This window comes from Theropithecus gelada, chromosome 2 (genome assembly GCF_003255815.1).
Source record: "Theropithecus gelada isolate Dixy chromosome 2, Tgel_1.0, whole genome shotgun sequence".
Lineage (NCBI taxonomy): Eukaryota > Metazoa > Chordata > Mammalia > Primates > Cercopithecidae > Theropithecus > Theropithecus gelada.
Genome location: NC_037669.1, coordinates 191,676,309 through 191,701,425, shown reverse-complemented (window position 1 = coordinate 191,701,425; position 25,117 = coordinate 191,676,309). Strand labels below are relative to the sequence as shown.

The 25,117-nt window shown below is 36.7% G+C and overlaps 1 protein-coding gene across 2 annotated transcripts in view; it reads left to right on the top strand.

The window, feature by feature from the left end:
• The window catches only part of ACAP2 (ArfGAP with coiled-coil, ankyrin repeat and PH domains 2), a 173,900-nt gene that overhangs the window by 94,455 nt on the left and 54,328 nt on the right, over nucleotides 1-25,117 (top strand). For both annotated transcript variants that reach the window (XM_025376093.1, XM_025376092.1), the window contains exons 5-9: nucleotides 4,988-5,046; nucleotides 7,723-7,906; nucleotides 13,218-13,262; nucleotides 17,093-17,188; nucleotides 23,630-23,704. In XM_025376093.1, coding sequence (XP_025231878.1) covers nucleotides 4,988-5,046; nucleotides 7,723-7,906; nucleotides 13,218-13,262; nucleotides 17,093-17,188; nucleotides 23,630-23,704 — 459 coding nt within the window. The remainder of the gene's footprint in view (nucleotides 1-4,987; nucleotides 5,047-7,722; nucleotides 7,907-13,217; nucleotides 13,263-17,092; nucleotides 17,189-23,629; nucleotides 23,705-25,117) is intronic.

Here is a 25,117-nt window from a genome sequence, read left to right as displayed (position 1 = left end):
CTTTCATAGTAAGTCTTGAAATCAGGTAGTATGGGTATTCTAACTCTGTTCCTCTTTTTCAAGGTTATTTTGGCTATTCTAGGTCCTTTATGTTTTCATATAACTTTTAGAATCAACTTTTCGGTTTCTACTGAGATTTGGAGTGGAATGGCATTCAATGTATAGATCAATTTGAGGTGAATCAGTATTTTGCTAATAATCAGTCTTCCAATCCAAATAGTATATGTGTTACTCAAAGTAGAGGGCCATAATTATTCTATTTGTGTATGATTTGCTCACTTTATTTGACAATCAGTGGTTAGTTCTTGTCCACAATGACTTTATCAATAGATTTTTGAAAGTGGTGACCGGCACATAGGTAATCGATGTATAGAGCTTGTGAATGTTCAGCTTCATCATGTTTTCAAAACCACATATGGGTACCCATGAGATATTGCTTGTTCCTTTGTTCCAGACAGCTTGGTTCTGCCTGGTGTCAAGGCGCACATCTAGAGTTCCCACCTCCTTCATGGCAAATTTCTGGATCTCTTTGAGTGCCTGAGGGCCACGCTTCTTGAAGCCCACTTCACGGATGTGCTTCTGAATGTTGCTGGTGTATCCTCGGGTCACCTTATCGATGGCAGGATGATTCTGAATGTTGATGGTGTACCCTCAGGTCACCTTACTGATGGCAGGATGATTCTTTTTCTTGCCGCCCATCTTTGTGGAGCCATTCTGCTGGACCCAAGTTAGAAATGAAGAGCATGAAAGATTGTCTCCATTTGTTTTTTTTTTAGTTTCTCTGAGCATGTTTTGTGGTCATCACTGTGCAAGTCTTGCATACTTTTTGTCAAATTTATCCTTAAGCATTTCCTATTTATTATTGTAAATGGTTTTTTTGTTTTGTTTTGTTTTTTCTTAGATGGAGTTTCGCTCCTGTTGCCCAGGCTGGAGTGCAGTGGCATGATCTCAGCTCACTGCAAGCTCCGCCTCCCGGGTTCAAGTGATTCTCCTGCCTCATCCCCCCAAGTAGCTGGGATTACAGGCATGCACCACCACGCCCGGCTGATTTTGTATTTTTAGTAGAGACAGGGTTTTTCCATGTTGGTCAGGCTGGTCTCAAACTCCCAACCTCATGTGATCCGCCCACCTCGGCCTCCCAAAGTGCTGGGATTACAGTCGTGAGCCACTGCACCTGGCCAGTATTTTTTTTTTTTAAATGTTCAGTTTCTGTTTGGTCATTGCTGGTCTTAGAAATACAACTGATTTTTATATTTTGACTTTGTTTCTACAGCCTTTTTAAACTCACTTATTAATTTTAGCAGTTTTTTTTTTGCAGGTTCCATAGGGTTATCTATGGAGCTGATCACATCATCTGTGGATAAAGACAATTTTATATTCTTCCTTTCTAATCTGTATGCTTTTTATTTCTTGTAAAAATTTATTTATTACATTGCTAGAATTTCTAGTGTAATGTTGAATAGAAGTGATGAGTAGACATTGCTGGCCTTGGTCCTGGTCTGAGGGTGAAAGTAGCCTTTTGCCACTAGCCAGGGTGTTAGATACAGAGTTTTCATATGTCCCCTTTGTTGCACCGAGGAAGTTACCTTATATGTCTGTATTCCCGAGAGTTTTTAAAAATCAGGAATGGATGGTTTTTGTTCCAGTGCTTTTTTGTATCTATCATACAGTTTGTTTTTTAAGTCTGTTAACCTGGTGAATTACGTTGATTTTTTTTGAATGTTAAATCCATCTTTCTTTCCTGGAATATATCCCAATCGGTCATGATGTGTTTTCCTTCTTATGTATTATTCTGATATGTCATTACTATATATTGTTAAGAATTTTGGCATCTATATTCATGAGGGATATTGCTTTGTAGCTTTCTTTTCTTACAGCGTCTTTGGTTTTGTTCTGTTTTCTCAGAGACTAGATTTTCTGAGAATTTTTTTCTGAGGAGTTTGTGTAGAAGTACTGTTCTTTCCACATTAAATGTTTGGTAGAATTCAGCAATGAAGATGTGAAGACATCTTTGTGGAGTTTTTCACATTTTTTCTTTTTATTTATTTTTAATTTTTAATGTATTTGTAGGATGTGTTTTCCTTTTTATTTATTTTTTAAGGTATGTGTGCCATTTCTTTCTGATACTTTATAATTAGAGGTTGAAACTGCTTTACAGTTGACATCCATATACTCGCCCCAAAGGTATATTATGCTGCATTTGCTTTATCACATATCTATTCATTTATCCTCCCCTCTATCCATGCCTCAATATTATTAATGCATTTTAAAATAATTTATAGACAAAAGAACATTTCTTTTTCAAATAGATTCCCAGGTTTAGGTTTTTTTTACAGTTCTTTCTTTCTCTCTGTCTTTTCTTTTCTTTTCCTTTCTTTTCCTTTCCTTTCTCTCTTCTCTTTTCTTTTCTTTTCTTTTCTTTTCTTCTTTTACTCTGTTGCTCTGGCTAGAGCTCAGTGCAGTGGCATGATCACAGCTCATTGCAACCTTGGACTCCTGGGCTCAAGTAATTCTCTTGCCTTAGCCTCTTGAATAGCTAGGACTACAAGTGTGTGCCATCATGCTTGGCTCATTATTTTATTTATATATATACACACACACACACACACACACACACACACAGAGAGAGAGAGAGGGGGAGAGAGGGAGAGAGAGAGAGAGAGAGAGAGAGATACAGATACAGATCATTACCATTATCCAGAAAGTTCTCCCATACTACTTCTCAGACAGGCCCAACCCACACCTCCAAAGGCAAGTGCTGTTCTTGTTCTGATTTTCTTCCGTAAAGTAGTTATGCTTTTTCTGTAACTTCATATAAATGGAATCATATTGTACATATGTGTGTGTCTGTGTGTGTGTGTGTGTGTGCGTGTGCGTGTGTGTGTGACTTCTTTTGTTTGGAATAACATTTTTGAGATTGGTATTGTTGCCTGTTTCAGTAGTTCTCTCTTTTTAATACTTTGTAGTATAACTTAATATAATGTCATATTATTGCTTTATGTCCTACTATATGGTCAGTTCTCTTAAATGTTGTTAGTGTTCCTGAGAAGATTGGGTGTTCTCTTTTCATTGGTTTTATGTTTCTCTGTCTTTTCAACCAACCTAGTTAATATGCTATTTGTTTCTTCTTTATTCATTTAAAAATCTATTGTTTCATATTTACACTTTCATTCTTCATATTTTAAAAATTATTTTTAAATTTAAATATAGCAAAATTGATTTTTTGTGGCATATAACTTCATAGGTTTTGACAGATACATATAGTTGGGTTTCCACACCAAAGTCAAGATGTACAACAGTTCCATCAACTCCCCAGAAACCCTCATGTTGCCCCATTATTAACCCTTCCATCTTCCTCCTGTCAGTGGAAATCGCTGATTTTTCATCCCCTCAGTCTTGCCCTTTCCTGGATGCCATACAAATTTTGTTTCATTTAGCAAAATGCATTAAGATTCACCTATGTTGTTGGCATGTATTAATAATCGTTCTTTTTTATTGCTGTATGAATGTATCATAGTTTGTTTCTATATTCACTGGTTGAAAGACATTTGGGTGTTTTCTATATTTTGGCAATTAGGAATGAAACTGCTATAAACATTTGAGTACAGGTTTTTGTGTGAACATAAGTTTTAATTTCATTTGGCCAAATACGTAGGATTGGGATTGTTGTATTTCATGTTCATGTAATTTTAACTTTATATGATATGGAACGTTTTAAACTGTAGACTGTGTCTTTTAAACTCTGTTCAGGGTATCAGTTTCATCTTGAATGAGACTTGATAGTTTTTGTCTTTCACAAAATGTATGCATTTCATCTGTTGAATTTGCAGGCCTACAGTTGTTTCTTAGCTTCGCAGATTACCTTTTTAATATACATGCAATCAGTAATAAAGACATGTCTCTCCTTCATAGTGTTTGAAATTTGCGTCTTCTTTCTGATCACTGTGGTTAGAGGTTTATCGATTTTATAATCTCTAAGAACCAAATGTTTTGATTCTTTGATTTTTCTCTGTTAACTTTCTATTTTCTATTTAGTTGACTTCTCTGATCTTTATTATTTTCTTTCTTCTGCTTACTTGGGCTTAGTACTTTGAGTTTAACATAATACATACAAAATTTAATTTCTCTCTGGAAGTAAATTGACAGATTTTGAAACGTCCAGATTCTTGGGGAATGTGTGTATGTGGTATTCGGGAGAAAACAGAAGACAGAGCTTCAGAGATAATGAAATTGTGGTATTTTTAATTAGTAGAAGAAAGGAGGATTTTCTTTTGAATATTGATCTTTCTGCCTGTTCATCTAACTTTCTTTCAAACTCTGAATGAAGTGTATCTGTAAATTATTAAAGGTGGAATCACCATGACAAGCATTTGAATGTTTATCCTACACAGAGCCATCTGTGCGAAATACGTGGCATCTTTTAAGTTGGGCAAAATACTATCTGGAGGAATCAGATTTCATTCTTGTCTCTACCGTTAGCAGTTACTTAACCTGAAGGATGATATCATGTTTACTTGAATTCAAAATACTCATTTAAGTCTGCAAGTCTTCCCAAATGAGTAACCTCTACCTCAGCTAAGGTATATGGTGTTTCTGGAGTTGTTTTCATTTGGTATGCTGTAGTGTATTGGAGTAAATAATTTCTGTAATGTGTGGACCAGAATTTGTATTCGTGTTTTAGATTGTCTTCCAAAGCCTGAATTAGAATTAAGGAACTATGTTGCTCCACTGTTTGAGCACTCTATTTAAATATTAAAGCAGGTTTGTTTTCCTCTGTAAATAGAAGTAATATTATTTCTGAGAGATGAAATTGGCTTATCTGTTTTGGGTTCTATTTTTAAATGGTTATTTCTTTTGTAGCCCTCAAGAAGAAATATAGGCAGTATTAGAATTGGAGAATTGATGAAGGGGTATGGTATTTATAGAACGATAAGAAAATTATTTTGTTTACTTTTCTAATCACTTAATATTACATTTTATTTTTTAGATCCTGTTTGACCAAACTCAGAGATCAATTAAGGCACAGCTTCAGAACTTTGTTAAAGAGTAAGTCAATTGCAGTGAAGAGGAAAGAAAATTAACTAGTTAATGATCAATCTGCGAATTGGTATCTTTTGGAAGAAGTTATATACCATGAATTACTGAAAATATTGGTGTTTTTATTTGCTTTGTGAAATGTATGCTGCATTTCTTCCTGAATTATTCTATAAGTAGATCAGACTTGATATCTTTCAGTGAATCACTTCTTCCACAAATACGTGTTCTGGAGGATACTTAGCTAGGATACATAGCTGTAGGTTTAAAAAATATTTTTAATGTAAATAATCTAATTGTTCTTTCACCATCAAAGAAAACCCCAAAAGTGGATGAAATACTATTAGCTATTGTAGTTGAAACTATGTTTTCTGTTATTTCAGTGTTTCAGTGTGGTGTTTTCTTTGAAGAGAAGATAATGGAATATATGAGAATGAGTCATGAAAGTACATGATTTTTGGACCCTGGTGTGGTGGCTCACACCTGTAATCCCAGCACTTTGGGAGGCCAAGACGGGAGGATCACCTGAGGTCAGGAGGCGAGACCAGCCTGGCCAACATGGAGAAACCCCATCTCTACTAAAAATACAAAATTAGCTGGGCGTGGTAGCGCATGCCTGTAATCCCAGCTACTCAGGAGACTGAGGCAGGAGAATCGCTTGAACCTGGGAGGTGGAGGTTGCAGTGAGCTGAGATCACGCCATTGCATTCCCGCCTGGGCGACAAGAGTGAAACTCTGTCTCAAAAAAAAAAAAAAAAAAAAAAAAAGTACATGATTTTTGTTACTTATGAGTATTTTGTGTCACATTCATCACATTTTCTTTGTGAAATAAAATAGAACTGGAAATTTTAAAAATCAGAAATTTCCAAATTAGGAAAGTTTTTCTTTTTCATATTAATAATACAGTTTTTTCTCTTGATTCCTGGCTGGGAATATATAAAATTACAGATAAAGTTTATTATAATAGAGCTGTACGGTGGTGTTAGATCTCATTAAGATAGTACACTGTTTTTAATAGGTTAGAATTTGTTGTTCTGGAGGTTATGTATCACAGTTTCTTTTCTTTTTTTCTTTTTTGAATATAGAGACGGTCTGACTCTGTTACTCAGGCTGGAGTACAGTGGCTTGATCATAACTCAATGTAACCTCGAATTCCTGGGCTGAAGTGATCCTTCTGCCTCAGCCTCCTGAGTAGTTAGGACTACAGGCGTGGACCACTTCTGGCTAATTTTTCTTTCATTTTTTATATTTGTAGAGGCAGATCTCACTATGTTGCTGAGGCTAGTCTCAAACTCCTGGCCTCAAAGCCATTTTCTTACCATAACCTCCCAAAGCACTGGGACTACAGGCATGAGCCAGTGCACCCAACTAGATTCTTTATAAATTACTTTGTGATAGATTAATACTTAGAATGTCTTCATAGAATGCACACATACAGTTTATGGCTTCTTTCGAGGAGTTGAATGTCTTTCTTACATATACTTTATTATGATTTTTATAAAATCATTTGTCTTCAAGTTATTTTACCTAGCTCCCTAGTAGAAAAATACAAGCAAAGGGGTGTTATGTGAGTAAGGTCATTAATGAACCAAGTGTTTCAGATTTTCAGACTATTGAAAGGGATACTGTTATTCTTTGCTGATGTAACGGTTCTTTCAGAAATTGATGTGTTCCAGCCTGGGCAATAATGTGAGGCCACAGAAATAAAAAATAAAGATTAGCCATGTGTGGTGGCATGTGCCTATAATCCCAGCTGCTTGAAAGGCTTGAGGTGTGAGGATCGCTTGAGCCCAGGACTTTAAGGCTGTAGTGAGCTATGATCTTGCCACAGCATGAGAAATGAATGTTGTTTCTTAGGGTGTGGTCTGTAGACCACCCGTAGTAGTAAAATCACGGGTGTGTCTTAAAAATAAACTCCTCAGATTTCTAGGATTTTTCCTGAAGGCTAAAGAATTATAATCTCTTGGAAAGAGCTCTGGAAATTACATTTTTAATAAGTGCCCTATAGTGATTCTTATGTATAGTACCGTTTACAAATCATTTGGTTAAATAATAGTACGTATCCCTGAATTTGTCTTTAGAAAAACAATGAACTTTTCCTTTATGTTTCTGTAATGTTAACTTGATAATTTATTGTCACCTCAAGTTATATAGATTTAAATAGTGAAATTTTAGCTGACTTCATCAGGTTTTATACAAAATTGAGAAACAGTACATATTTTAGTTTGAAGAGTGAATGTGTTTCAATGTGAGGTGAAACAAAAAATGGAGGAACATAGGAATTCAATTCTAAATGTTATTTTGCTAAAGTTTTTTGTTTGTTTGTTTTTTGTTTGTTTTTTTTTTTTTTTTGAGACGGAGTCTTGCTCTGTTGCCAGGCTGGAGTGCAGTGGCGTGATCTCAGCTCACTGCAACTTCCACCTCCCATGTTCAAGTGATTGTCCTGCCTCAGCCTCCTGAGTAACTGGGACTACAGGCATGTGCCACCACACCCAGCTAATTTTTTTGTATTTTTAGTAGAGACAAGGTTTCACCATGTTGGCCAGGATGGTCTCGATCTCTTGACCTCGTGATCCACCCACCTTGGCCTCCCAAAGTGCTGGGATTACAGGCGTGAGCCACTGCGCCCAGCCTGCTAAAGTTTTTTAATGAAGCAAGTTATGAAAGTTTCACTTTTTCTTTTTTTAGAGATCTTAGAAAATTCAAAGATGCCAAGAAGCAATTCGAAAAAGTCAGTGAAGAAAAAGAAAACGCATTAGTAAAAAATGCCCAAGTACAAAGAAATAAACAACATGAAGTTGAAGAAGCCACCAACATTCTGACAGCAACAAGAAAATGTTTTCGACATATAGCCCTCGATTATGTGCTTCAGGTATGTAGTTTCTTACTGTGTAGGTTTTCAGACAGTGCTTACTAAATAGGTTGTTACTTTTGAGTGATTGCCCTAAGAAGAGTAAATAAATACTTTTACTTTGAGCTTAAAGTTAAAACATAATCTTTCGTGGAAAATTTCCATCTGTATAGCTATAGTGTATCTATGTGTGTATGGATGTATATTCCTTGGGTTCTGAGTTCTGCCTCTTTTCTCTTAACTTTATATTCCCCATTTAAAAATGTTAAAAATCTTTTTAGTTGCTATATTTTGTTCTCTGGAGTTGTATCAATTTAATTATCTTTTATATCATTTTATTATTTCAGTAAATTTAGGGGTACAAGTGGGTTTTTGGTCACATGATGAATTGCATAGTGGTGAAGTGTGGGCTTTTTTTGTATCTGTCACTCCAGTAGTATACATTGTACCCAACAGGAAATTTTTCATCCCTCACCTCCCTCCCAACCTTCTCCCCTTTCTGAATCTCCAGTGTGCATTATACCACTCTGTATGCCCCTGAAAACCTACAACTTAGCTTCTACTTATAGGTGACAACACATGACATTTGTTTTTCTGTTCCTGTGTTACTTCCTTTAGGGTAAGGGCCCCTAGTTCCTTCTAAGTTGCTGTAAAAGACATTTATGGTGTTCAAGTTTTTTTTTTTTTTTTTTTTTTTGAGACGGAGTCTCGCGCTGTGTCACCCAGGCTGGAGTGCAGTGGCCGATCTCGGCTCACTGCAAGCTCCGCCTCCCAGGTTCACGCCATTCTCCTGCCTCAGCCTCCGAGTAGCTGGGACTACAGGCGCCCGCCACCACGCCCGGCTAGTTTTTTGTATTTTTAGTAGAGACGGGGTTTCACCATGTTAGCCAGGATGGTCTCGATCTCCTGACCTCGTGATCCACCCGCCTCGGCCTCCCAAAGTGCTGGGATTACAGGCTTGAGCCACCGCGCCCGGCGGTGTTCAAGTTTTTACTGGCAATAGGGAAAATATAATTTTCAGTAATTGTGAGTGATAATAACATCTTTACACTTCTTATTTCTTTAGATTAGATTCTTAGAGGTGCTAAGGTTCACCATATTGCCAAATGAAAAATCTTTCTAGAAGTAGTGTTACCGTATTTTTGCATTAGGTGCTGCTTTTAAAAACTAGAAATCTGTATTTGGTAAATTGCTTGGTGATCTTCCAGTCTAATTTATAACTGAAACTAGTTTGAATGTGATAGGTCTCTAAAGGTATTTGAAACATGGGAAAAGTGAAGGCATATTATATTGCTTGTTTCTATATATCATGGAATTTAAAGCCAAAAAACCTTGAATGCTTAGGGAATTACCTCATATAAATCTTCTTTTCAAAACAGTAGTGGTTGTCTTCAGAGATTGTTTACTTCACAATGATCGCAGAGTATTTCTTAAGAAAAAATACCAAATAGAAATTAGTAATTAAAAATTACTTAGGTAACTTTGCAAAACAATAGAAAATTAACTAAGTTTTTTTCCATTAAGTTCCTGTTCAGTAAGTGGGAAGTTAAAGTTTTAAAATTAATTGACTGTACTTTTGGAGGAAAGGTTGCTAGACTTGAGTAGGCTATTTCCTGGGTCCTGTAGCTACCTCACATTGTACCATTTTCTGCTGTAGTGTGAGTACTCGCCCTGCCTACCCCACTAAAATGGCTCATGCAGAGGTTTTATTCGCTAGACATGTTTCAGTTTTTAACCAACTTGGCTATTCTGTTTTACTCCTTCTTGAAACATTCTTTTATCTTGATTTATCTGAAACTGCTTTTAGGTCTTCCTCCCAACTTCTGTTTCTTTTCCAGTTCTGTCTTGGGCCTCACTCCTTTGTCTGCCTTTGCACTTTCCTTTCTAGTGTTCCATCTTTGGTTTTATTCTTTTCTTTTCTTCATTGTTTTCTGTCAGTCTCATCATGCCCCTTGCTTGAATCACTACCTGTTATAAGTAGATGACCAAATGTTTTTTTCACAGAGGTACTTCGTTCTCATGTTCAGAACTGAAATCTCTCATCTTCCAAAATGGCTTCTCTTTCCCTTTTGCCCTTATCTATTTGAATAGTGTCACTTTTTTACTCTCATAGAAGTTTGAAATGAGAGAATTATGTCAGATATTCTCCTCATTCTAAGCCAGTATATGTAGTTGCCAAAATGTCTTGAAAATTCCTCCTATGTACCTCTTAAATGGGTTCTTTCTTCACCTTTGCTGCAGCCCTAACCAAGCCTTACCGTATCTTGTCTGGAGTATTAAGGTATTCTCATGAAATTGGTCTGCCTTGCGTTGCTTTTACTTGCCCTGTCACTAATTCATTCTGTTTTATGATCAGAGTTACTCAGACTTCTCCAGGCCAAAAGGAATAATTTTTGCCCCTGCCTTCTCTGTGTGCCTGTATTTTCGTACACATTGCAGTTAGACTACTTACACGTTATTGCAACTATTTATTTATATGTTTTTTCTATTTCTAGATTGTATCCCTAGCCTCTAGTCCAGTGGTTAGAAAATAGATATGTTGTAAATGGTTTTTGAGAGAGCGAATGGCTTAATGTTACAAATTTTATAGTGAGAGGATTAGCTGAAATTTTCATTATTTTTAAAGTTATATGTTATTTTCTTGGGTATCCATATGTAAGTTAGGAATTCTCACACTGCCTCCTCATGCCCACCCCCCCCCAACAAATACCTATTAGTTTGTTTGATTTTTCTGATGGGAACTATTTTATCACTTTATGGCGTTTATTTCATTTATGTCTACTTTAGAGAATAGTAAGTAATAAATATCCAAATGTATAAAGTTTGTCTTAACTACTCTAAATATTTGAGTTTACTTTTTTCCTCCAATAATTTAAATGCTATATAATTTAATTATATAATATAAAAATCTATTTTATATACATTTTATTTTATTTATAACATTTAAATTTAAAAATTTTATATAGCACTTAATTTTTTTTCAAATAGAAAAAAGGACATATAAAACAGGCATTTTAACATTATTCAGCGTTTGAGTAGTAGGCTATTTGCAGCTTCTGCTTTACTTAGAGCACTTGAAAGTAAATATTGTAGTTCTCTAAACTGAATAGGCTTTGAAATACATGTAGAAGAAACTAGGCTTTTTTTTTGTTTTTGTTTTTTTGAGAAAGAGTCTTGCTCTGTTGCCTAGGCTGGAGTGCAGTGGTGCGATCCCAGCTCACTGCAACTTCCGCCTCCAGGGTTTAAGTGATTCTCCTGTCTCAGCCTCTGGAGTAGCTGGGATTACAAGTGCCCACCACCACGCCTGGCTTAAGTTTTGTATTTTTAGTACAGACAGGACTTGAACTCCTGATCTCAAGCAGTCTGCCCGCCTCAGCTTCCCAAAGTGCAAGGATTACAGGCATGAGCCACTGCACCCAGCCAGAAACTAGTCTTATAGTTAAGTTACTTAGATTTTTCTTTTCTTTTCTTTTATTTAATGCTTTAAAATTATTTGATAAAATACAGAATTCAGTCGGAAGGACATATTAAAGAGATATTTTATAATCTTTTGACAGTATTGGCAAAGAGTGAATGATTCTTAAACATTTCATTAAGCTGATACATAATAACAGACAAAAATAAAATGTTTATTGTGAATTTCTAGAGTTGGGAGAGATCCCCTAAAAGGGAAATCTTTTAATTTATTGATCTTTCAGTAAATTTAGTCTAATTAAAACATTTACTTAAAATCTGGCCGGGTGCAGGGGCTCATTCCTATAATCCCAGCGCTTTAGGGGGCCAAGGCGGGAGGATTGCTTGAAGCAAGGAGTTTGAGACCAGACTGTGCAACACAGTGAGAACCTATCTCTACAAAAAGTAAAAAAAATTAGCCAGGTCTGGTGGTGTGCACCTGTAGTCCCAGCTACTCAGGAAACTGAGATGGGAGAATTGCTGGGGGCTAAGGCAGGAGGATTGCATGCCCAGGAGTTCGAGGCTGCAGTGAGATCTGATCGTGCCACTGCACTCCGGCCAGAGTGGGCAACAGAGTGAGACTCTGTCTCTAAAAACAAAACCTGTTAATTTATTTAAGAAATATTTATTGAGTGCTTAGTGTGTGCCACTACAGCCGGGAATAAGGCAAAGACCCTGCTCTCACTAGAATTTACACTTTGGTTAGGGAGAAGACACAAATCAGAAAATATAAGGTAGTTATTAATGTTCTGAGTAAAATAAATAGGGTTGGTGTACTAGACAGTGCATAAGAAGCTACCTTACACCTTTGTGAGGAGATGGTATTTAAGTTGAGACCTGATTAGTATGAGAGCCTGGTACCCATCTAGGCAGAACATCATAACGTGTAGACAGAACAGCCAGTACAAAGGCATTGAGGTGGGAGTGGTCCCAGGTTGTGGTTGGAGTACAGAAAGGGGGAAAGTAATAGAAAACTAGGTTGAAGAGGTGAGGTGGGTAGGGGCTACATCACAGTGGGCCTTGCCAGCCATGGTAGGAAGTTGGAGGGTGTTAAGGTAGAGGTAACATGATCTTATTTATATTTTTTTAAGGTGGGCTCGGCGTGGTGGCTCACGCCTGTAGTTCTAGCACTTTGGGAGGCCAAGGCGGGTGGATCACCTGAGGTCAGGAGTTAAGACCAGCCCGAGCAACTTGGAGAAACCGTGTCTCTACCAAATACAAAAAATTAGCTGAGCATGGTGGCACATGCTGGTAATTCCAGCTACCCAGGAGGCTGAGGCAGGAGAATTGCTTGAACCCAGAAGGCAGAGGTTACAGTGAGCTGAGATCGCACCATTGCACTCCAGCCTGGGCAATAAGAGCAAAACTCCATCTCAAAAAAAAAAAAAAAAGCAAAAAAAGTGCTGACTGGTTGCTGTGGGTATAATAGATTGTAGGGAGTCGAGAATGGAAGCAGATGGAAGCAGAGAAGAGACTAATTCATAGCCTTTTGCAGCAGTCTGGAAAAGACATGATGGTGATAGTGGTAAAGTGATGAGAATTTGCATTTAGGTTGTATGTTGAACTTTGATGAGCAATGAGATAAAGAGGGTGGGAAAAAGATGGAATTCCCAGAGTTTCAAATGTCAAAATAGTTCCATCACTCTAATATTTAAATAACCAGTTTTTCTTTTAGCTCAGAAATGTATGAGAATTTCACTGGAATGTTTGTCTTAACTGTGTTTTGCAAAAGGATAGTTGAAGGATGAAAAAGCTCGAACTTTGTTTTTATTTGCTTTTTGGAAAAGTGTTAAACCATTAAAATAAGTTTTATAATATTGCGTTATGGATTAGCTTTAAAATAATGCATGGGTGATTAACCACATGTGTTTTCCCTTAGATTAATGTTCTTCAATCAAAAAGGAGATCAGAAATCCTAAAATCAGTAAGATATTAATTGAAATGATGTTTTAAATATTTTAATATGAAACTAAATGTACATATTTAGGTGTTGAAAGAACATCTGCTATGTACATGATAAGGTTTATGATTGCTCTTCTTTTCGATCTTCATCTGTATTTCTTATGTGGCACTGGACTTCTTTGTCTCCTTTGTGTTCGAGTTATTTGTGTGTCTCGTCTGTTGATACACTGTGAGGTCCATAAGGGACACTCTCTACTGTTAAACGTTTTTGTTTTCTTTTATCCTAATATGTTGCTTTACATGCACTAGATGCCCAGTACCATTTGGTGAATAACTAAAAATGTTTGGTGTAAAAACCTGTGAGAATATTTCAGAATTTGTTTCGAAAGTTATGAACATAAAAAACTGTCACACTTAGGTTTTGAATTTTTTCTCACTTGTTTTGCTTTAAAATTTTTTTGCCCAACCTCTTTCAACATATTTACATTTTTCTTTATGATTTTTGGCATTATTTGGACTTTAAAAATATTTGAGATTGAGGATTTATATGAATAGTATCATTTTTGGAGAATTTTTCCCTTAGAGTTGATGGTGGATCATTCTTTTGGTTTGTTCTTTGGTATGCAGTTACAGAACCAGTGGGATGAAATTGGGGGATCACTTTTTTCCCTGAGCCTCTTCACCCCATGACAATGATTTTTTTTTTTTTTTTTTTTGCGGTGGGGAGCCGTTTTTTTGGTCTTAAAAGCTAACGAAGGCTGTCTGTGGTGGCCCATGCCTGTAATCCCAGCACTTTGGGAGGCTGAGGCAGGTGGATCACCTGAGGTCAGGAGTTCAAGACCAGCCTGGCCAACATGGTGAAAACCCTTCTCAACTAAAAATACAAAAAAATTAGCTGGGTGTGGTGGCGGGCGCGTGTAATCCCAGTTACTTCATGATGCTGAGGGGAATTGCTTGAACCCGAGGTGAAGTTTGTAGTGAGCCGAAATCGTGCCGTTGCACTCCAGCCTAGGTGACAAGAGCAAACTGTCTCAAAAAAAAGCTAACGAAGAAGTGTGCAGGGCATGATATGGTATGGCATATCATATCTTTATATTTTGATAACTTTAGTAATAATCTCTCAACTCTGAATTACTTACTGACTTTTCCCCCAAAAGGCTATATTTAAGTAGCCTTAGATCCTTGTCCCCACCTAGCTTTTTTTCTAAATTGTATGTATATATTTGTGTTATAAATTATCAGGTAAACACATTGTACTTCCTGTTTTTTAAAGATAATGTTTATACCCCACTTGTTTTCGAGATTGACAGTAATGTGTATTAGTTGTAGAAAATTAGAATGTGTATGAAGAAAAATAAAAACGACTTACTAGTTCTGCTACCAAGGGGAAGCCACTATTAATATCATGGCATACATCTTCGTCTTTTTACTCTCTATGTCCGTCCTTGTGTGTGCGTGTGTGTGTGTGTACATAAACTTGAATATATGCCTTTTAAAATCACATTTAATGTTTTAATGGGAATCATTCCTACATACTATTTTATAACTTTCTCTTTTCACTAGTACACTGCAAAGTTATATGTCATTAAATGTCCTTTATTTAATGATGGCGTTTGTGGCTGGGTAGAATTCTGCCACCTGAATATCCTAGGGTTTGGATTAAATGTCCTTTATTTAATGATGGCGTTTGTGGCCGGGTAGAATTCTACCACCTGAATATCCTAGGGTTTGGCACATGTTTTTTGTAAAAGTCCAGGTAGTAAATATGGTGGGTTTTACAGGCCTCATGGTCTCTGTTGGAATTATTCAGCTGTGCTATTATAACGAGAAAGACAATATGTAAATGAATGGCCATTGCTGTGTTCCAATAAAACTTTATAAATAAACACAAATTTGAATTTCATGTAATTTTCACATATCATAAATTTCATTTATTTTCATTGTCTTTAAATCATTTAAAGATGTAAAAACCATGTAGCTCATGGACTATCAAAAAAGTGGTGAGGCCTAAGAAAGTTTGCAGGTCATAGTTTACTGACCTTGAAGGAATATACCATAAATTAATTTCACCTATTAATGGATATTCAAATAATTTCCTTGTTTTTGACATTAAAGCATAGCTTTGTCCTCATCATTCTAATGAATAATCCTATTATTTTCTTAGGATAGATTTATAAAGAAGATATTATATAGTCAAAGAATTAAGACTTTAGAAAAATATTGTCAAATTTCAAGAGTTATACAATATTTCTTCTAATATTGTGTGAAAATGGGTTTTCCTCCACATTTTACCAACACTGAGCATTCCAGTTTTTTCCCCCATGCTGCCCCTAGTTTGTTGGATAGAAAGCACGATCTCATTATTCAGTTTTGCATTTTGTTAATACAAATGAGTTTGAATGGTTTTCCGTGTTTTTTGGCCAGTTAGGTACCTCATATGTCGTTCGTCTTTTTTTCTGTTGGAGTGTTCATCTTTTTCATGTTGATTTGCAACATCTCTTACATCTTAAGACTGTTAATTCTTTGTCATGTGTTTTTCCCTAGTTTATCATTTGTCTTTTAATATGCTCGTTTTGCATTTTGATGTACAGGCATATTTTATATTTTTATGTAGTCCTAGCTGTTAATCCCATCCCTCTTTTTAAATTGTTAATTAATTTTTTAAAATAATTTATCAGTTTTTATTCACAAATTTGTGCAATGATCACTATTATCTAATTCCAGAATAATTTTCCTCTTCTGAGTTTTGTCCTTTTGCCTCTGTGTTTTAATGTTTTTTTTTTAAGTAGTTTTTTTTGGAGGATTTTTGAGTATTAAGGACTTTATGACCTATTTTAGACTTCAGAAAATTGAACAGATGCCACTTGTTAAAAATAACATGGATGTTTAGAATATTTTTTCAGTATTCATTTAATTACATAATTCCTTCCATGTAAAAACTTAATTAAAATGAGGGTGATTTTTCTCTTTAAAATAGGTAAAATATGGGAAAACGTGGACAAATCTCTGCTCATTAATGTCAGCTTTTTAGATTTGTGGAATGAATGTAAGAAAGTTCCATATTGGCAAATTCAGTTGACTCATTTTATTTTGGCATCTTGAGAGAAAAACCAGCATTCTCCTACTTTAGGTTGTGCTTGGTGCTCTAGTAGATTGTAAAGTATTTGTGTTTTATTTTGAGCACTTTATATTTCTCTTATCTTTTTGCCTTTTTTGCAGTTTAAGGTTTGTCAGTGAGCTTGGTTGAAGGAGGACATAAATACTTTATAATGGACCTAGGAAAATAGTAGAGTTATTGAAAATTGGATTATTTGAATCTGCTGTATACATTTTGATCACCTAAATATAGTCTAAACAACTAAAATTTTGAACATTAAAAAAATTTTAAACCACTGGGAAATTTCTTTTAAATAAAATTTATTTTCATTGTATTTGAAAATATTTTTGAAATACTCTTTTAAAACAGATGACTCAGTTTAATTTTCAAATAGGTTTGATGAACTGGGCACGGTGGCTCATGCCTGTAATCCCAGCACTATTGGAGGTGGAAGTGGGAGGATTGCTGGAACCCAGGAGTTCGAGATCAGCCTGGGTAACATGGCAAGACTTTGTCTCTACAAAAATTAGCTTAGCATAGTGGCACATGCCTGTGGTCCCAGCTACTTAGGAGGCTGAAGTGGGAGAATCACCTGAGCCTGGGAGGTACAGGTTGCAGTGAACTGTGTTTGTGCCACTGCATGCCAGGCCTGGGTGACAGAGCAAGACGCTGTCTTTTTTATATATATAAAATATTTCAGAATGTCTATCTACGAGTAGATTTTAAAATGGTCATCTTTTTTTTTCCCCCTTTAGATGTTGTCATTTATGTATGCCCATTTGGCCTTCTTTCATCAAGGATATGATCTGTTTAGTGAACTTGGACCCTACATGAAGGATCTTGGTGCACAGGTAATGTTGCGGTATATTTCTTGATTCTGTTTTATACACTGGTATTTGTATTTTTAAAGAAATTTAGCATATTGGAGGTGTGTTAGTCTCTTCTCATACTGCTGTAAAGAGCTGCCTCAAACTGGGTAATCTAGAAAGGAAAGAGGTTTAATTGACTCACAGTTCTGCATGGCTGGGGAAGCCTCAGGAAACTTACAATCATGGCAGAAGGCAAAGGGAAAGCAAGGCATCTTCTTCACAAGGCAGCAGAGGGGAGAATGAATGCAAGAGAAACTACCAAACACTTATAAAACCATTAGATCTCGTGAGAACTCACTATCACGAGAACCAGCATGGGGGAAAGCCCCCGCATGATTCAGTTCCCTCCACCTGGTCTCTCTCTTGACACATGAGGATTATGGGGATTATAATTCAAGATGAGATTTTGGGTGAGGACACAGCCAAACCATATCAAGGAGGACTTGATGTTTTATTTATTTAATGAAGAATGAAGTTGGATGCTATAGCAGATTTATATGTGGGTTAATACTCAAATGTTTGCATTTTGGGTATACCCAAAAAATGAAATCAAAGGTAAAAAGAACCTTATGTTATAGTTTGTATATGAAGGTATTGAAAAGGAGAATTTAAAAACAAAGTGTGGCCGGGCGCAGTGGCTCACACCTGTAATCCCAGCACTTTGGGAGGCCAAGGCGGGCGAATCACAAGGTCAGGAAATCGAGACCATCCTGGCTAACACGTTGAAACCCCGTCTCTACTAAAAATAAAAAAAACTTAGCCAGCCTTGGTGGTGGGCGCTTGTAGTCCCAGCTACTCAGGAGGCTGAAGCAGGAGAATGGCGTGAACCTGGGAGGCGGAGGTTGCAGTGAGCCGAGATCGTGCCACCGCACTCTAGCCTGGGCGACAGAGCAAGACTCCGTCTCAAAAAAAATAAAATAAAATAAAAAATATAAAAACAAAGTGTGTGTTTTGCAGTCTACATAACTGGACTTATTTTTAAATTTCATACATTTGGATAATTGAATTATTGTTCCAATTTGCTTTTCAGTTGAGTTAGAGCTCTTTTTTATTTTCTAAAAACTTGTATCTTGTTATTTGAATAAAAAAATTTTAGAATCTTAAAATTATAGAGCTCTTGGGAACTTTTTCATTTCATATAGTCACATGTGGCTATCTATGGCTATGTGTAATAGCTCTATACATATACATACAAATTTTATATGTATAAAAATGTCGTTATGTTCAAACTATTTTTTCATATCTGATCATAACGTTATATTAGATCTGTTCGGGGGACTTTGTTTTTTGTTGATGAGCATTCTTTATTTAACACTGTTGATTTTTAGGTGATTTTCTTTCTCAAGATGTTTCAGTTTAGTTTCCAAGAGGAGGGGACTGATGATGAAAAATAGAGTTTAGGCCAGGCACAGTGGCTTATGCCTGTAATCCCAGCACTTTGGGAGGCTGAGGCATGCAGATTACATGAGGCTGGGAGTTTGAGACCAGCCTGGCCAACATGGTGAAACCCCGTCTCTACTAAAAAGAAAAAAAATGAGCTGGGTGTGGTGGCATATGCCTGTAATCCTAGCTACTCGGGAGGCTGAGGCATGAGGTGGAGTTCTCAGTGAGCCAAGACTGGGTCGTTGTACTCCAGTCTGGGTGACAGAGGGAAACTCTGTCTCAAAAAAAAAAAAGGAAAAGAAAAATTGAGTTTAAGGAAAAAGGTAAGAGTGGAATGGGGATTGCATTTACTGACCAGAGTATGTGTGAGTTGTGGTGTGTGTGTGTGTGTGTGTGTATGTGTGTGTGTGTGTGTTGAGACAGGGAAGGACATGTAGGGCATATGCTGTGGATTACATGTATTCTGTTTTCTGCCTCTACAGAACTTACTCTCTTGGGAGAAGCCAACAAGGCACCACACTCTTAATCTCTGTGCTGAATACCTTGTGTGTGTAACAGTTGGGATGAGGTTTGTTTGCAAATAATAGAAAACTGAGAATATTAGTAGTTTAAAAAAGAGAGTTTTATTTCTCTTATGTAAAGTTGAAGACATGGTATGGCGGCAACTTGGTTAGCAGGAGTGCAGGCTTCTGTTTTTTGATTCTACCTCATAGTTCAAAGTGGCTAATCAAGCTTTAGCTAACATACCCATATTCCAGCTAATAGGAAGAAGGAAGGGAGAATGAAAGATACGTTTTTCTCTTTTTAAGCACATTTCCTAGAAATTGTACATATCACTTCTACATACATCCCAATGCCAAGTCCTTAGTCACAGGGTCACAGTAGCTGCAAGGGAAATTAACCTTAATGCCAGGTAGCCACGTGACCTGCTAGAATTTAGGGGTTCCATTGTTAAGGAAGAAGGAGAAAACAGATATTGAGGGACAGCTGGCCTTTTCCACCATATGGGGAAGGGTCAAAGTGTTGCAGGAACATATAGACAGGACATGTAAGCCGGACTTGGGGGGAAGGAGAGACCTTCCTAGGTTTTAGACATTCCTCACATACTATCAAATATTAGATTACACTGTCATCTTATATTCAGCATAATTTATAAAAGCAGTGTGAGTTGAATTGCAGTTGGCTAGCTGAAAAAACTATGTATTTTTTAAACATTTAATCATTTTAGTTTTATAGGTCCCCCCCCCGCCCACCCCAGATCTCAAATAAGTCTGCAGGTCCTTGAAAAACATCTAAGCCCCAGAGCCTGTAGTGCCTGGTCGATAAGATGTCCGGGTTGGAGGTGGCCAATTGCGATATTCTTTTCATAATTAGTAGATAATGGCATCTGCAACTAAGGTCATGGCAGTAGAGATAGAAATGGTTAGATTTGAGGGTTAATATGCAGCCCATTCGAGGGTGGAAGGGCGTGATGAGTTCACGCTTAAATATATTGATTTGTGAGGATAAGACGTGTAAGTGGGTATTTGTGGAGCTCAAAAGAGGGAAGTAGACTAAATCAGTAGCATATAGTTGCTGATTGCAACCACAAGAGTGGGTGAGTTGATGGGGGGTGAGTTAGATATCTCTGAATCATAGAGCTATTTTTTAAAAAATCTAGTTGCCTAGACACCATACATAAAGATTTTTATTTTGTAAGTTAAGGTTGAGGTCCACTGGTATTGAGTTAAAAAAAAAAAACTGACTTGGGGCAGGGACCTAAGAAGGACTAAATTTTGAGATGGCTCAGTAAGAGAAGCTGTGCTAGGACGTAGATGAGTGAGGGGGTGGAAAAACAGGAGACTGGCATTGTAGGCCAGGAAAAGTGTTTCAAAGGGAAGGAGTGGTTATCAGCTTCAATTATTAGAAAGTTAAGTAAACCTAGGACTGAGAAATACCTGTTGGATTTAACAGCAAAAAGTTGTTACCTCTGTGAGAGATGCTGTTTCCATGGCGCTGGGGACCCGGGCAGTAGAAGCTGAATTACAGTGGGTAGATTAATATGGAAGGGGCAAATAGAGAAGGTGGTAGTATTTTAAAGAAGTTGTGTTATGAAGGAAAGAGGGAAAGAATGTGGTAGCTGGAGAAAGAGTATGGGTTAGCAGTTTTATTTTATTTTATTTTTAACTATAACCAAATATTGTGTTTGCTTTATTTCTGTGTCTGTTCTGTAAAAGCCTCCCCATTGCATTCCCTCAGTGGAGCTCAGGAACTGCTTTTGATTTGGAACTTCCTGATTCTTTTTTTTTTCTATTATTATTATTATTATTATTATTATTATACTTTAAGTTCTAGGGTACATGTGCATAATGTGCAGGTTTGTTACATATGTATACTTGTGCCACGTTGGTGTGCTGCACCCATCAACTCCTCAGAACCCATCAACTCGTCATTTACATTAGGTATAACTCCCAATGCAATCCCTCCCCACTCCCAGCGGTTTTATTAAGGTAGAATGATTTGCACCAACTTAAAAGCAGATGGTAGTTCGAGGGAGAAGTTGAAAAGGAGAAAGAGAAGTGATGATATCTGAGGTTGGTGGGAGTGGAAGGGATTTAAAACACAGAAGGACCAGGGATACCTGCTTAGTGATAGGAACCTATTAAAATGGATAATGTCCAGTACTAACACAAACACGGGGCCCTTTTTACTGTGCTCCAAGTTATCTTCCTGATACATTTCCCAGTGTCTAGAAGATAAGACTCTGCCAGTCTTCACATTTCCCCAACTCGTGCCTTTTCCCAAACCCCCACCATCACGAAAGATATTTTTTCTTTATTCTTTTTCCCCATCAGAGAGGCGGAATTGTCCCCACTTTCCTGTTGTAATAGCAATGGGGTTAGGGATGCAAGAGACATTTCTTTTTTCCTTTTTCTTTTTTTTTTTTTTTTTTGAGATGGAGTCTCGCTCTGTCGCCCAGGTTGGAGTGCAGTGGCACGATCTCGGCTCACTACAAGCTCCGCCTCCCGGGTTCACACCATTCTCCTGCCTCAGCCTCCAGAGTAGCTGGGACTACAGGCGCCCGCCACCATGCCCGGCTAATTTTTTTTTGTATTTTTAGTAGAGACGGGGTTTCACTGTGTTAGGCAGGATGGTCTCGATCTCCTCACCTCGTGATCCGCCCATCTCGGCCTCCCAAAGTGCTGGGATTACAGGCTTGAGCCACTGCGCCTGGCTGCAAGAGATATGTCTTTACCCATTAGACAGGCAGAAAACCATCACCTACATTGCAGAATTCATATGTAAAGTATATGCGTGCATATTTGTAAATATTTTGAATTTGGGGGCTCCCTTGTGCTGCATTTCAGTCTGAATGAATAATATTTATATGCCACTCAGAGCCATAAAAACCATAGGATGGTTAGTCCACTCATTCCGCATAAGAAATTTGTGTGAGAATATATTTTTCTAGTGCACCATGTATAGCATACCCACTAAATCAATGCTACATGTCACTAAGGTGTGTGTGTATTAGATCCTAGAGTAGTATGGTTGCCAGCTGTATCACGTACTTTATAATAGTGATAGATCTGTTTTATTGTGGGTATTTTTTTGGTTAATCTCTATTACTATTCAGTAATACTATCTGACTAGAATTATTCTTCTGTAGAAAAAAATCATTTGTGATAAAGGATCAAATAGCTTTTTTGAAAGAGACTTTAAAAATTTAGTCTTTAAAAGATACAACTTAAAATGTTTAGACATTTAACGCTTTTTTCCATATTCCTGCTGATCTGATATGTATGTTTTAATTTTTTCATTTATCGAACATGTGTTAATCATTTATGGGTGATGGAGGTTCAGAGTTGGAAAGCATCATCTTTGTCTAGACAATGAAACCCACATAATTAATAATGTATAACCCAATTATTGTTAGTTTAGCAAATATGATTTCAAGAAGCCAGTGCATTTCTTGTGACATATTACTGGAAATTGAATACTTCCCTTATGATGGATATCCTTTCTAATACAAAGGAACAAGAAATAAATGGGTTTTTAATATATGTGTATATTATTTTGGGGGGGGGTGGGGGATGGAGCCTTGCACTGTCGCCCTGGCTAGTGTGCAGTGGTGTGATCTCAGCCCACTGCAACCTCTGCCTCCTGGGTTCAAGCGAGTCTCCTGCCTCAGCCTCCCGAGTAGGTAGGATTATGGGCACCTGCCACCATGCCCAGCTAATTTTTTGTATTTTTAGGGGAGACGGGGTTTCACTGTGTTGGCCAGGCTGTTCTTGAACTCCTGACCTCCTGATCCGCCCGACTTGGCCTCCCAAAGTGTTGGAATTACAGGCGTGAGCCACTGCGCCCGGTCGGGTTTTATAGTTTTATTAAGTTTTTTGAGCTTTTAAAAATGAGCCTTAAGAATTGCTGATTTCCTACCTTGGTCTTATGAATGATTACTATTCTTTTATTATTTTTAGCTTTCTCTTTTATCTGGTGAATTATTTTTTCTTCTTTTTAGATTTGATTATGACGTTAGGGAGCCAACCTGAAAACATGAAGAAACATCTTGAATGATTGGAAGTAGCTGTTAGAGTGAATTTGTGAGAGCTGGTGTAGCTGGTTGGTACTAGTTTAGCTGCACTACTTTTTGCTATTATGGGAAAGAAGTCACTAGTGTCTTCTTCGTATCTTTGATTTTAACTACCTGAATTTGCTTAGTAGGTCAGCAGGCAGCTTAAGCTAGAGTCATTTTCCTTATTTAAGGATTGAAAGTGTATCACTGGGGTACCTGTGACAAGGCCTCCAATCATGTATGTACGGCACCATGACTATTCTTGGAAATCTTTTTTCTTCTAATGGAGATATGGATCTTCTCAAAGAGAACTTGATAGCAGAAAAAAATATGAACTTCTACTTCAAAGTTTAGCCAAAACCTTTTTAAATAAGCTTAAATTGAGTGATTTTTTTATTTATCTGTGAAATGATTTGGAATATGGTTTGAAAAAATAATCCATACTTTTTTTAAGTCTGCAGTTTTCTCTTTTTCCCTTTTTACAGTTGGATCGACTGGTTGTGGATGCAGCAAAGGAGAAAAGAGAAATGGAGCAAAAACATTCCACCATTCAACAAAAGGTACCTCAGGGGAAATTAAAAATTAATTCCGTTTTACACAGTCGCTTGGTTGTTGGTTTATGCAAGGTGTCATTGTATTGGAACACATCTTTGGGTGGTTCTAATAATTAAATTGTGCAGATAAATTCCTCTTCTGTTTTTGAAGAGCAAAATGTTCTTCAGATTTTAAGGGACGTATTTTGTTATTTTTTCGGATCTTTGAAAGCTGTGCTCCTTGAATCAGTTTATAAAAATTTAAATCTCTTAGAGCCGTAACTAAGCTAAAAGTGGCCTTTAGTTAGAATTTAAAACACTATTCATAATTACATTCAGGATACCACCAACTCCCTGTAAAAGAGTGTGTCTGTGTGTGTGTTGCGGGGCAGGGGGTGTGGATGCATCTTAGTGTCAACATGCGTGTTTGGCCTTACAGACTTTCCAACTGCAGTCACTGCAAGGCAGCCTTTCCCCTCTGTGACGAGATGCTAAAGCTTCACCTGCATTGCCTGTTGAATTGCCTAAAGCTAGCAAAACTGACTTTGAAAATAATGTTTTTAAAAATGAAAACTCAAATATTAAACCAGTTTTTATTTCTTCATGCTAAAAGAGTTGAGTGTGACATGCCTGCAACTCAACTTTCTTATATCGTCAGTGGTACTTTTTGTGTAGTTATCTGAAAATAAAGGGAGAGTGTTAAAGTTGAATATAGAAATATAAGTATGTACAGGATGCCATCTAGCATTGCTTTAAGAAATCTGTTTTCTTGGTATTGAGCAGTAAAATCAACTTTTTAATGGTTTATTTAGAATTTAAAATACCAGTAAACTAGATCTGATATAGAAGATGTCAGTGAAAAAAGAAAACAAAATCAGTAGTAAAAGTAAGAAAAATTTAATTGATGATGGAGTATTAATGCTCAAAGAAAAATAATTAAAAAAGGAAAGATTTCTACAAGACCACCTTTAAGTTAGTTACTTTCTGGTTAGTGTCAGGTGAGACAAACTCCACGTTTTATTTTGTTTTGTTTAAAGTTAGATTAACTTTTGTTTGGGTAACTTTATTTTAAGTTGACAAATAAAAATTTTACGTAATTAAAGTGTACAGTCTGATGTTTTGATGGGTAACGAGTTTTAATGACATGATCATGAAAAGATTGCTAAAAATTGGGACCAATTGTTTTTAATTAAAATGAGATATCATGGTATTTGTAGGAATATTTGAATATTTCCTTAAATTGAATTATTTAATAAACAGTACACATCTTTTAATATCTTTTCCTATTGTGAACACAGTTCAGTGTTGTACTGAAGGTTCAAAATGGTAAATTATTAACTCTAAGAATAACTTACTTGATTTTAAATAATATTCAGCTGTTTTCCTTTAAAGAAAATAGTGCTGCTTTTTGCTCATTATGAATGCTCACCTCTTTTCTGC